The sequence below is a fragment of the Schistocerca piceifrons genome, chromosome 1, assembly GCF_021461385.2.
Source record: "Schistocerca piceifrons isolate TAMUIC-IGC-003096 chromosome 1, iqSchPice1.1, whole genome shotgun sequence".
NCBI lineage: Eukaryota > Metazoa > Arthropoda > Insecta > Orthoptera > Acrididae > Schistocerca > Schistocerca piceifrons.
In genome coordinates, this window is record NC_060138.1 from 960749004 (window position 1) to 960763519 (window position 14516).

Sequence of the window (14516 nt, forward strand, 5' to 3'; positions counted from 1 at the left end):
AAAAATGTGAAGAAGTTGAGGAAAAAATAATTGTCAGAAGGACTGACTCGGTGTATAGAAGAGTCAAAACAAACTTTGGTGAAGTCAAAAGCAAAGGTAGTAACATGAAGAGTGCAATTAATGCAGAGGAGAGAGTGAATAGGTGGAAGGAGTATATTGAAGGCCTCCATAAGGGGGAGGACTTACCAGATGATGTGATGGAAGAAGAAACAGAAGTCAATAGGGAAGAAATAGGGTATCCAGTACTAGAATCAGAATTCAAAAGAGTTGTGGAAGCCTTAAAATCAAATACGGCAGAAGGGACAGATAACATTCATTCGGAATTCCTAAAATCGTTGGGGAAGTCACAACAAAATGATTATTCACATTGGTGTGTAGAATATATGGGACTAGTGATATACCATCAGACTTTTGGGCAATCATCATCCACGCAATTCCAAAGATAGCAAGAGCCAACAAGTGCGAGAATTACTGTACAGTCAGCTTAACATCTCGTGCATCCACCTTGATGACAACAATAATGTACAGAAGAATGGAAAAAAATTGTGATTTTGTTAGGTGATAATCAGTTTGACTTTAGGAAAGGCAAAGGCACCAGAGAAGCAATTCTGATGTTGCGGTTGATAATGGAAGCAAAACTAAAGAAAAATCTCAACAAATTCATAGCTTTTGTGTATGTGGAAAAGCATTCAACAATGTTAAATGGTGCAAGATGATAAAAAATAAGGGTAAGCTAGAGGGAAAAATTGGTAAAATACAGTAAGTGCAAGAACCAAGAGTGGAGGACCAAGAACAAAGTGCTCGGATTAAAAAGGATGTAAGACATGGATGTAGTCTTTCACCTCTGCTGTTCAACGTATAGATCGAAGAAGCAGTGACAAGAAGAAAAGAAAGGTTCAAGAGTGGTGAAAGGACATCACTGTTAAAATTCACTGAAGATGATGCTGTTCTCAGTGAAAGTGAAGAAGAATTAAAGGACCTGTTGAATGAAATGATTAGTTTGATGAGTATAGAAAATGGATTGAGAGTAAATTGAAGAAAGACAAAAGTAATGAGAAGTAGCAGAAATGAGAACAGTGTGTAACTTAACATCAGGATTGATGGTCATGAAGTTATGGAATTCTGCTACCTAGGCAGCAAAATAATTCATGATAGACAGGGCAAGAAGGACTTAAAAAGCAGAGTAGCACTGGCAAAAAGGGCATTCCTGGCCAAGAGAAGTCTACTAGTGTCAAACATAGGCCTTAATTTGAGGAAGAAATGTCTGAGAATGTATGATTGGAGCACAGCATTGTATGGCAGTGAAATGTGGACTGTGGGAAAACTGGAACAGAAGAGAATCAAAGCATTTGAGATATGGCGATCAGAAGAATGTTGGACATTAGGTGGATTGGTAAGGAAAGGAATGAGGAGATGCCCTACTGAATTGCTGAGGAAAGGAATATATGGAAAAAGGCTGACAAAGGATGATAGGGCATGACTTAAGACATCAGGGAATAACGTCCATGGTACTGTGTTGGTAAGGGTTTCTCTGCTTAGGGTTGTGTTTTTTTTTTGTCTGCAATTGGTTATTTTAGCATAGAGAGATTCCCAGTCTGTTGAGTCATGTGCTTTTTTAAAGTCAATGAAAGTGATAACACATGATTTTGGTCTTGATTTTTGGTAGGCCTTGAGGTTTTTAAGGTTTAGGTTTTGTTCTGGGCAGGATCTTCCTTTCCTGCAGTCTGCTTAGTATTCTTCCAGGTGATGATGTAGTTGGGGTTCTGCTTTGTTTAGTAGGACTTCAGAGAATATCTTGTATGTTACTTCTAAGAGTGACATTCATGATAAGAAGACTTTGAATCACGGCCAGGCACAACCAGACAACTGCTATACATTTGATCTTACAACACACACACACACACACACACACACACACACACACACACAAAACCACTGTCTCTGGCTGCTGGGGCTAGAGTGCACAGCAACTACGTCTGAAGGGAGAAGCAATCTGTTCGTAGCAATGGTAAGGAGGAGGCTGGGATGGGGAGAGGGAGAGATGGCAGAACAGGGGTGGGGGAATGTGTTGTGCTACTTGTGGAGACATACAGGAACATGAGGAGGGCAGATTAGGGTTACTAGATGCAGTCAGGAGATTTGAGGTTGGGGGGGATGGGAAGTGGAAAAGGAGGAGAAAGAGACTGGTGGCACATTAGTGAGAAGGCTGTGTAGTGTTGGAGTGGGAGCATGGAAGGGATAGGTGGGTGAAAGACTGGGACTAGCAAAGTTGAGACCAGGGACTTTACAAAAACATCGGATGTATGGCTGGGAGAGTTCCTGCCTGTGCACTTCAGAAAAGCTGGTGTTGGCAGGACAAATACAGATGGCTTAGGCTGTGAAGCAGGCTGTCCATGTTAAACCTTCCAACTACCAGCAATACCTCCATTTCGGCAGCTGCTACCCATTCCATACCAAGAAGTCCCTTATATACAGTCAAGCCACCCATGGCAACTGAATCTGTAGTGACAAGCAGTCCCTCTCCAAATGTATCACAGGTCTTCACAGATCAAAATTACCCTTTAAGCCTTCTACATAAAAAAGATGATGATGATGATTAGTGTTTTAGGGCACACAACGACGAGGTTATCAGCACCCATTCTACATAAAAAATCTCCTATGCTTTGTCCCTGCAGTCACCTACTGCCTCCCACATTCCCACCTTCTGACCGCAAAGGAGCACTCGTCTCTTGACTCAATACCATCCAGATGGGAGCAACATAATCACATTCTCCACCAGGGTTTTGGTTACCTCTCTTTGTGTCCTGAAATGAGGAATGTCTTACTCACTAGCCTTCCCATCCCTTCCCCAGTGGCACTCCTCCACCTACCCCCTATGCATTATCCTTGTCTATCCCTATTCCAAACCTCTTGTCTCGTGACTCATATCCCTGCAAAAGACGTAGATGACAGACTTGCCCCAAACCCCCTGCTACCACTACCTTCTCCAGTCCACTCACAAGCTTCACCCATCCCAACAAAGGCCTATGAAAGCAGTCATATGATCTGCAAACTAAGCTGCAACCACTGTGCTGCTTTCTGTGTGGTTATGACAATCAGTGAGCTTTCTGTCTGCATGAATGACCATGGACAGACAGTGGCCAAGAGACAGACATACCATCCAGCCACTAAACATGCCCAACACAGCATGCTTCATTCCCATAACTACGTCACAGCCTGCACCATCTGAATCTTTCCTACCAACACCAATCAATCTGACACCATATATGCTGCATAGTTTCGAACAATAATTTTGTATTTCTTCTCGTTCTTTACGTGGGCATTGAAGTCAGCCAACAGTAGGACATTGTGGTTTTCTGGAAATGTTTGCCAAGTGTCATCTAGTTTGTCCCAAAAAAGTTTGACCTTCTCTTTGTCCTTTTTATTGTCTTCAGTTGTGGGATCATTTGCATTCACATTGGTGTATATTCTGTTAACAGATTTATCTAAAAACAAAGATGATGTGACTTACCAAACGAAAGCGCTGGCAGGTCGATAGACACACAAACAAACACAAACATACACACAAAATTCAAGCTTTTGCAACAAACTGTTGCCTCATCAGGAAAGAGGGAAGGAGAGGGAAAGACGAAAGGATGTGGGTTTTAAGGGAGAGGGTAAGGAGTCATTCCAATCCCGGGAGCGGAAAGACTTACCTTAGGGGGAAAAAAGGACGGGTATACACTCGCACACACACACATATCCATCCACACATATACAGACACAAGCAGACATATTTGGTCTTTCCCTCTCCTTCCCTCTTTCCTGATGAGGCAACAGTTTGTTGTGAAAGCTTGAATTTTGTGTGTATGTTTGTGTGTCTATCGACCTGCCAGCGCTTTCGTTTGGTAAGTCACATCATCTTTGTTTTTAGATATATTTTTCCCACGTGGAATGTTTCCCTCTATTATATTAATATCTGTTAACAGATTTGATAGCTGATAATGGATCCAAGAATGTTAGTCAATTGTGAAGTCGATTCCAAGGTGCCATGTGTGTTTATCTTCTTCTTCTCCGCCCCTCCTGCCCCACATATGCTTTGTATATTCTGAAACCTCTAGAATGAAAATTATTTTCAGCCATGTATCTCGTTTCTTGTCGTGACATTACAAGAATTCTGTGATTTTTTTTTTAGGCTTTCTGTAAGAGGGTTGTCTCTGAGTTCTTAGGATAGGATTTACATTGAAAATAGCTATGTAATTTGGTTTTTTATGCTCCATCTTGCTTGAGGTTCCAAAACACCCATTCATATCTGTGTGATGATGATGCAGACTCCCCTGAATCTGGCTTGTCTGCTTGTGCACTTTGATAATGGGATAATTTGTTTCACATCACACTCTTCCATGACTGACAGTGTTTGTAAGGGGTCATTATTATTGTTAGAGCTACAGGTTGGTAGCCCTGGAGGATTTTCTCAGCTGCTCCTAACTTGGGGAAAAGACACTGACAAATTGCTGCCCAGTCTGGGCACAACTGCCTTTGGATTTCCCCATACCCAGAATATCTTCAGGGCCTTCCAGTATCTGTGACCTGGAGGTGGGCCCAGTGAAGGGTACAGAAACCCAAGTGGTTATTTTGTGTCATTAAAATGATTTTACTGAAAATCTATTAAAAATAACCAACTGAAGAACAAATTAATCTGCATCCAAATAACGTAGAAAGCTTTTCAAAAGTCAGCATTCTCACAACTTTAAATTTCTATTTTAAGACAATATTCTGTCAGCACTTTAATACAGGGTGTCACTTTTATTTTGGTACCCCCAAATAACACTTTGTGCAGAACAAAATAAGAAATGTATCAAGCAGAAGTTGTTAAGCCTCAAGGAGACATTTTTCCCCCTGTACTTAAACACAGTGAAGGTTGATGGGGTAACGTAACTCATCCACTTACAGAAGTTAGCAGTAAACAAATTGAAGCACAAGGAAACTGCATACCTGTCATTCAGTCATGTGTGTTGAAAGGTTGTGTGAGTGCAATGCACACCAGCAAAGAGAAGGCAAAAATGCTATTCATCTGTGGAGAATGTAAGTTAGCAGAATATTAATTGCAAAAAGATGGGGAGGTGTGTTCTTGTCAAGATAGTTCCTCTGTGTGAGTAGTAATACATCTACATTCAACCACAATAAAAGAAAAGTAATAATACAGCTTTTAATGAAGGGCTACCTTTTCTGTACATAACATACCATTTCAAATTACTATAGTGCTGTATTAAAAGTACCCCTATTGTTGATAAGAAAGCATGATTGTAATGGTCACTGTCAAGTCCAGTGTGTGTGGAAGTTACATTACCCTGGGTACCTGCACTATGTGCCAGTGCAGGAGAATCAAAGTCACTTTTGAGCAGGTCTTAAGGAGAGGAATTGGATTACCAGATAAAAAATAGTGGTTGCTATTTAAAATAAGATGTAGTAAGTAAAGCCAACCATCAATCCGCAGATTATTGTGAAACAATAGTGCTTTACTAGGCATGGTCCTGGTGGAGGTGGTATAATGTTGCCTTCCCCTGACTGTTGAACTGAATACCCAACCAGTTATAGGGGGACCTACAGTTCAACGTGGGGTCTGAAGCATGGTGTACCTCGGCATTTTTCACACCAGCAAAGATTGCCAGAGTTGAAAGAAGTCATAAGTAACAGATACAAATCCTAAGACTGACTGAAGGGATTGAAACTGAGACCTTTCTGATTTGCAGTCCGAAATGTGTGTCAGTGACTTGGTGGTCAAGTGCCAGACTACAAATCCACATGTCTCGGGTTTGATGCCCGGTCAGTTCTAGGTTTTGCATCTGTCATTAATGACTTCTTTCTTCTCATAGGTAAGTAACATATGCTTGATGCCTTTTTTATTTTGCTTCTGGATTAGAAGTTATTTTGGAAGGTAAAGATAAATGAGACACCATGTGCAGTACAAAAACTGCCACGTTTGGCCTATGTTTGATGACTGTCTTTAGTACAACAGCAAACATTTGGCAATGTCCATATTTTCTAATGACATGAAAAGTTGCTATTGGGCGATTTCATCTCAAATCGTACAGGTCGAGACTGACTGGATCACATCACTATTTCAAAAGTTCACTGGGGGAGGGGGGGGGGGGGGAATTGAAGTTCCATGTGATACTTCTCCAAAACTACAATATTTTGATTTTATGATGATTTGTTAAAATGCTACAGATCTCTCTAAATGAGAGTATTTGGGAAATCTGGACCAGTGTCCAAAGTCATTCTTTGCTGGTTTCTGAGAGAGAAAGAGAAATCTCTCACCACTGCGAGAGTTAACTGAAACTGATAGCAAATCTCTTAGCAACTGTACCTGACTACGTATCCAAGAATAATTAAAAAATAAAATAAAATGGTGTGACCTATAAACCATTACCTGTGAGAGTTCATGCAGGTACAGATAGCAATTGAGATTTTACTTTTTTTTTTAATTTTTTATTATTTATTATTATTATTGTGAGATCATCATGTGCAGGTCACTAACTTTAAGAATAGTAGCGCTACAACAACAAACTTCAAAGTTCCATGTGATACTTCTCCAAAACTACAATATTTTGATTTTATGATGATTTGTTAAAATGCTACAGATCTCTCTAAATGAGAGTATTTGGGAAATCTGGACCAGTGTCCAAAGTCATTCTTTGCTGGTTTCTGAGAGAGAAAGAGAAATCTCTCACCACTGCGAGAGTTAACTGAAACTGATAGCAAATCTCTTAGCAACTGTACCTGACTACGTATCCAAGAATAATTAAAAAATAAAATAAAATGGTGTGACCTATAAACCATTACCTGTGAGAGTTCATGCAGGTACAGATAGCAATTGAGATTTTACTTTTTTTTAATTTTTTATTATTTATTATTATTATTGTGAGATCATCATGTGCAGGTTACTAACTTTAAGAATAGTAGCGCTACAACAACAAACTTCAAAGGTGTGGTAATCCATGTTGGGACGAACTCTATTCAAAGCAGCAGCGAAGAAGAAATCATAAACGATACAAGAAATGTAATTCATTCGGCGAAAAAATTGTTTACAAGCTCTAGAATCGTAATCAGTGGAATCTTACATAGAAGATCAGTGGGTAACACTTATATAAACTGTGCCGTCAGGGGACAGTGCGACGAACTTGGCGTGATTTTCGTTGACCCTAGCGAATTTCTGAATGACAAATGTCTGGGCAGGGATGGCTTGCATTTGAATAGACTAGGCACAGTGACCTTTAGTAAAATGCTCATGGTCATATGGAAAATTATTAAAAATAAGGGAAACTGGTATGTTCTGAAAGGGGTGATGTTCCAAGGATACCATTTGAAAATTAAAAAACGTGAATGTAAACGAAATAATGAGGTACTTGAAGTAATTCACAAGGACAAAAAGACAGTGAGAAGTGACAATGCTAAATACAGTAATAATAATTTCACAATTGTTCACCAAAATATCGAAAGTTTAAGAAATAAAGTCCAACAGCTAGAAGTTGAGCTGGAAACTATAAACAGCTCTCAGTTGTTTGTATCACAGAGCATTGGTGCAATGAAGTGGAAATCAATCAAGTAGTCTTAAAATCTTACAATTTAGCATGGTGCATACAGTAGAAGTTCTATGAAGTGTGGAGGTTGTTGTATTTATGTTAAACAAAATTAACCATATAATGTCAGAAGTGATTATGTGCAATCAGTGAAGACAAACATTTTGAGGTGGCAGCAATAGAATTTAGAGACCTGTACAGATGTAGAAAATTAACTATTTTGTGTTTATACAGGTCTCCTAGTGGAGACCTTAGTAAGTTTTTGTCTAAACTAAATCAAGTACTTGATATGATATCCACTCCAAAGAGCAACATTCTCATATGTGGAGACCTAAATGTAGATAAACTGAATCCAGATCCTACCTGGGAATCATTAATAAGTGTCATCCAAAGTTTCAATTTATTACCAAGGGTTAACAGTGCAACAAGAATAACAAACCATTCAAAGACAGCTATTGATCAGGTTTTAAGAGATTTAGATAAAGAAAACTGTAGTGTGGATATTGTTGAGCTAGGATTATCTGACCATGCTGGTCAAATTATTAATATAAAAATGACTACATAAAGAACAAAGAAAATACAAGTATATAGGCAAAATTTTTCCAAACCAAAAAGGCAGGAGTTTGCTAAACAAATAGCAGACGAAACCTGGGAAACAGTATACTCAGAGGTAGATGCAAATGATAAATTCAAGAACTTCATGACACTATTCAAACTAAAATTTGAAGAGGTCTTTCTTAAAGTGTTACGTCCATTCTCAACAGCTGAACAAAACAAATGGGTGACAAAATGTATCGAAAAATCACCTCAAACACTGAAGTACCTCGGCTCTATCAAACACAGTCAAACAAATCCATCTTTCACACTCTTATAAAAGGTATAGGAAAACACACAGGAAAGTGTTGTGTGCTGCTAAGAGGGCTCACAACTCCAAACTGGTGCTGAGTGCTGAAAACGAAAACAAAGCAGTCTGGAAGATTGTAAAACAGGGGACCGGCAACAGAAAGATGAATGTGTCAAACATAAAAATAAAAAAGGAAGGGATTCTAATAAAAGACCCAAAATATGTAGCAAACTATATAAATATATATAAAAACAAAGATGAGGTGACTTACCGAACGAAAGTGCTGACAGGTCGATAGACACACAAACAAACACAAACATACACACAAAATTCAAGCTTTCGCAACAAACTGTTGCCTCATCAGGAAAGAGGGAAGGAGAGGGGAAGACGAAAGGAAGTGGGTTTTAAGGGAGAGGGTAAGGAGTCATTCCAATCCCGGGAGCGGAAAGACTTACCTTAGGGGGAAAAAAGGACAGGTATACACTCGCACACACCCACATATCCATCCACACATACAGACACAAGCAGACATATTTGGTCTTTAAATATGTCTGCTTGTGTCTGTATGTGTGGATGGATATGTGCGAGTGTATACCTGTCCTTTTTTCCCCCTAAGGTAAGTCTTTCCGCTCCCGGGATTGGAATGACTCCTTACCCTCTCCCTTAAAACCCACTTCCTTTCGTCTTCCCCTCTCCTTCCCTCTTTCCTGATGAGGCAACAGTTTGTTGCGAAAGCTTGAATTTTGTGTGTATGTTTGTGTTTGTTTGTGTGTCTATCGACCTGCCAGCGCTTTCGTTCGGTAAGTCACCTCATCTTTGTTTTTATATATAATTTTTCCCACGTGGAATGTTTCCTTCTATTATAATGATAAAACTATATAAATAATTATTTCAGCAGTATAGGTACAAAATTACAGCAAAAATTGCTAAAAGTCCCTCAGATCACAAAGCTAAACAAAAGTGTACCACATTCAATGGTATTACTGCCCACAACAAAGGAAGAAGTCTACAAAGTAGTTCGCAAACTGAAAAATAAAAATTTTGCTGGTTTAGATGAAGTTCCAATTTTTCTAATTAAAGACTGGTTTATAATATTAACTAATGATGATAATAGGCTCTCTATACAATCATTCAAGCAGGGTTACTTTCCTGACTACTTGAAATATGCTAAAGTACTGCCTCTCTTCAAAAAAGCAGACACAGGAAATACAGAAAATTATAGGCCACTCTCACCGCTCTTGTGCTTTGCAAAAATAATAGAAACTATTGTGAAAGATAGACTTATGAGCTACTTAAATAAGCACAACCTCCTAGCCAAGGACCAGTTTGGATTCCGAACAGGAAAGGCACAGAAGCAGCAACAGCATATCTCACTAAATATACCCTAGAAGCACTCGATAAAGGAAACTGTACAACAGGTATATTTCTCGATCTAACCAAAACTTTTGACACAGTGGATCACAAAACACTGTTGGTTAAGCTAGATGAACTGGGAATAAGGAGGATTGTAAAAAAAAAAAATGTTCCAGTCATATCTAGAAAATAGAATACAGATGACTGAAATAACACATTTATCATGTAACTCCAACTGTATAGAAAAACATATTTCTGACCCCAAACATATAAATATAGGTGTACCACAGGGTAGTGTCCTACGTCCAGTACTATTTCTAATTTATATTAATGATTTCCCACAAAGTATAAAGCATGGGCATACAATATTGTTTGCAGATGACTATGATGTATGCATGACTATGATGCAGATGTATGTGCTAATCAGTGACACATCATATGTAGATCTAAGAGAGAAAGCAGAAGAAACACTAAAAAGTGTATATGAGTGGGTAGCTAACAACAAAGTTACACTTAATATTAAGAAAACAAGTGCTATGAACTTTTACATAAACAAAAAACCATATTATAATAACCTGAAGTTAGGTAATGAAACCATACAATTGGTGGAAAGCAAAAAATTTCTTGGCATGCAAGTTGATAGTCAGTTGCATCTGGATAGAAAAAATAAAGTTAAAACGCAACAGAGTCTACTGTATAATGCCATCAAATTATACAGGGTGATTCAAAAAGAATACCACAACTTTAAAAATGGGTATTTAATGAAAGAAACATAATATAACCTTCTGTTATACATAATTACAAAGAGTTTTTAAAAAGGTTTTTTTTTTCACTCAAAAACAAGTTCAGAGATGTTCAATATGGCCCCCTCCAGACACACGAGCAATATCAACCCGATACTCCAACTCGTTCCACACTCTCTGTAGCATATCAGGCGTAACAGTTTGGATAGCTGCTGTTATTTCTTGTTTCAAATCATCAATGGTGGCTGGGAGAGGTGGCCGAAACACCATATCCTTAACATACCCCCATAAGAAAAAATCGCAGGGGGTAAGATCAGGGCTTCTTGGAGGCCAGTGCTACAGTTTCATCACTCGTTCTCGGCCGTCCAGAACTTTTCCCTTTGCACAAACACCCATTCTCTGTAAACTGTTTATACCAACGTTTAATACACCACCTATCAGGAGGTTTAACACCATACTTCGTTCAAAATGCACGCTGAACAACTGTCGTCGATTCACTTCTGCCGTACTCAATAACACAAAAAGCTTTCTGTTGAGCGGTCGCCATCTTAGCATCAACTGACGCTGACGCCTAGTCAACAGCGCCCGAAGCGAACAAATGTACAACTAAATGAAAATTTATAGCTCCCTTAATTCGCCGACAGATAGTGCTTAGCTCTGCCTTTTGTCGTTGCTGAGTTTTAAATTCCTAAAGTTGTGGTATTCTTTTTGAATCACCCTGTATAATAAATTACCGCACACCCTAAAAGACATAGACAATCTTCTCCTTCAAAGAAAAACTAAAAACATTTTTACAAAATAAAAGTTACTATACAGTAATGGAGGACTTGAATTAAAGAAGGTTATTTAAAATCTGAAAGTTCTGTGTTGAACTATATGGAGAAATAGACTAAAAAAATTTAAATTAGATTATAAGAAAATTTCACTGTCAACTATTCAATTCAATTCAATTCAGTTGTCTATTAGTCAATGACGAAATCCATACAATGTAACTTGTTTCACGGATTAATAAAGAAATCAAATCAAACTAGGAAATGCTCTTGGGATAACCAAACTTGTCATGTGGTAAGAGGAAGCTATAACATATGAACAATATGTGGCTGCAACTACATCCTATGTAAATTCTCTCTGTCTGTCGAAGTTGTCTTTTACCCATTACATATTCACTTCTCTGCATAGCTTCTGCCTTTTAGAGCAGTGACGGACACCGTGTTAACAGCATCACATTAGCCACATTACTTTATGAATACATTTTGTTTTCATTCACTTAACCCACAAATATAAAACATGGCACTGCTGTATGGTAGTTGAGATGAAAAGTATTTAAGTGTAGTCAGAAATATACCTGTGTAAGGAAAGTTCACATTTCTTTTATGAAAAATGTTTATTTTTTCAGACTGTTCATGGTGCCTAAGCTGGAGACTCCAAGGATGTTCACTCAGCTATTGTTGTAAGATCTGATAATTAAAATGTGTAGTTAACAATTTATGCCTGTATTTTATGACAGCTGTGAATAATCTCGTGTAACAATCTGTTAGAAGCTGTGACAATTCTGTTGTTTATATATAATCACTTCATGTGTACCTGCATAAAATTGCTATACATATTTTTGACAAAGAATAATGAAAATGATATATGGGCACAAGTAGTATATTGAAACTAAGATAGTACTGTGGCCAGACAAACTCTGAATAATATTCGATAAAAAAGGTGGTTTTCGTGTATTGCATGTGAAATTATATCAAAATCATCATTTTTCATTTTCATAACTATGCATTTATTTGCTTCTTACAGAGGACATTTTATTTTAGAAGCAAAACTATGTATTTAAAGTAAGTGTGTATTTCAGTGTATTCCCCTTTGATGGCTATTTGCTTTCGAATTGTATTCATATGCTATGGGTATTGTAGACAATAGAATCTCATACAATTATCAGACTTCTCATTCATTATTGAATATTTGATTACTGTAGTGTGGATTTTGTCAAATGTCATGCATTTATTAAAAAACTAAATGAGTTATTATGTGAAGTTTTTCTTAATTTCCAACTAGCCTCTTGGTATGAATGGGGGCTACAAGAATGACTTATTTTTAACTGTTGTACTTATAAAACTTCTAAATAACAACGTTGCAGTGGACAGAAATCAAACACAATTCAGAACCATATTATTCTCATAATGAGAACTTTCACAGAAGTACATTATTATGGCTGTTATGTGGCTACATCATTTGCAAACCATGTCAAAAACTTGTTCAGGCTTTTACGTATGTAAAGGGGTTAGTCATAAAGAGAGTTAGTTAATAAAGTCGGTGTCGAATATAAGTTTTGCAGTCTTTTCACTGGTCTTCATATCAGTTGTGACTTTAAGAATTCATGATGAATGGAGACTTCATTTAATTATGTGCCTAAGAATTGATTACCAAATAAAGAGAAAATAATCAGTGTTTCAAAAGGAGGAGAAATTGGAAATTTGTGGTAAGTTCCCATGGGCCCAAACTGCTGAGGTTATCAGTCCCTAGGCTTACACATTACTTAATCTAACTTATACTAAGGACAAAAAAAAACACACGCAAGGGAGGACTCGAACCTCCAATGGGGAGGGGGGCCGCAAGCCATAGCAAGGCATGCACTTCAGACCGCACAGGGTAGCCGGGAAAGGAAGAGATGAAGAAGGACTAATGAAGCATAGGAAGAGTTATGGAAAAGTCACCCACCTCACACAGGGAAGACTTAGTGAATGGGATGAGAAGGAAAGACTGTTGGTGTCTGCATGAGAATAGATTTGAAAATCTGAGAACTTAAAGTTGGCAAATTGGGTAATAAGCAGGACAGAAATTACTGAAAAAAGATGAGTAGATTTTTCTCCTATCCAATTACATTATACTGTCAAAAAATTGATTATTTTTGTTGTTATGAGTACATTCCATGGTAGATAGGTGAGAGATGAGGGGGAAAGACAAACAGTCAAAAAATAAAAAAGTAATGTGAGCAAATAAAAGTAATAACTATTGAAAAGAAATATTGAGACTACAGAAATTAATGCAAATTTAAGCCAGGTGGGCGATGAGAATCAAGCACATTTTGTAAAACAAGGTCCCACCTCCAGAGTTCTGAGAAACTGGTGTCATGAGGGAGAATCCAGATGGACGCATGGCGATACAAGCACTTAAGTCGTGATTGTTGTGTTGTAGAATGTGCACTTAAACAGGATATTGTGTATTGCAATTATACACTCTGTGCTCATTCATCCCAACTATGATAACTGGGTGGTAGTTGTGCCAATGTGGAAAGTCGGACAGTGATGACTTAACAGCTGGTACATGACATGTCGTTTTGTGGGTGGCTGTCCCTTTGATAGTGTATGTTGCGGGGCTGGTGCAGAAGGTGGTAGGAGGGTGCATTGGGAAAATCTTGCAGCAGGAATAGTCACGGAGGTAGGAGCCATAGGGTTAGGAAATGGGTGCAGGAGCAGTATAGGGTCCAGCCATGATATAGCAGAGATTAGGGAGAGCACATGTTCTAGTTGGGGCGGGCAAAATATCGGTCAGAATGGACCTCATTTCAGGGCATGATGTTAGGAAGTCATAGCCCTAGTTAAGTAGCTGAAATGACACACATCATGTACCAACTCTTACGTAACCTGTGTCTGGCCTTCTGCATTGGTATGACTACTAGTTGTCAGTTAGGATGAATTGGGCATAGGCAGAGGGTATATACTGGCAACACACAATATTTTGTTCCGGAGCACATACTACGATGTGACAATCGTAACTTTGGTGTCTATTTCACCACACATGCCATCTGGATTCTCCCTTCTAACACAAGGCTCTCCGAACTCTTCAGATGGAGACTGGCTTTGTAACATGAACTTGGTTCTTGATATCCACCTTGCTTACATTTACATCACTTCTAATGGTCTCAGCATTTCTTTTCATTACCTATTCCTTTTATTTGTTCTGTTTTACTGTTTATTTTCCAACCTGTTTATTTTTCCCTGCCCCTCTTCACTGTCT

General features: G+C 38.3%; 1 protein-coding gene across 2 annotated transcripts in view; it reads left to right on the forward strand.

Annotated features, from left to right (window-relative positions):
- LOC124711827 (flotillin-1) overlaps nt 1-12526 on the forward strand; it is a 142766-nt gene extending 130240 nt beyond the window's left edge. For both annotated transcript variants that reach the window (XM_047242419.1, XM_047242908.1), the window contains one exon: nt 11899-12526. In XM_047242419.1, the coding sequence (XP_047098375.1) occupies nt 11899-11916 (18 nt within the window). In that variant the 3' untranslated portion in view covers nt 11917-12526. The remainder of the gene's footprint in view (nt 1-11898) is intronic.
- Nucleotides 12527-14516: the final 1990 nt, after the last annotated feature.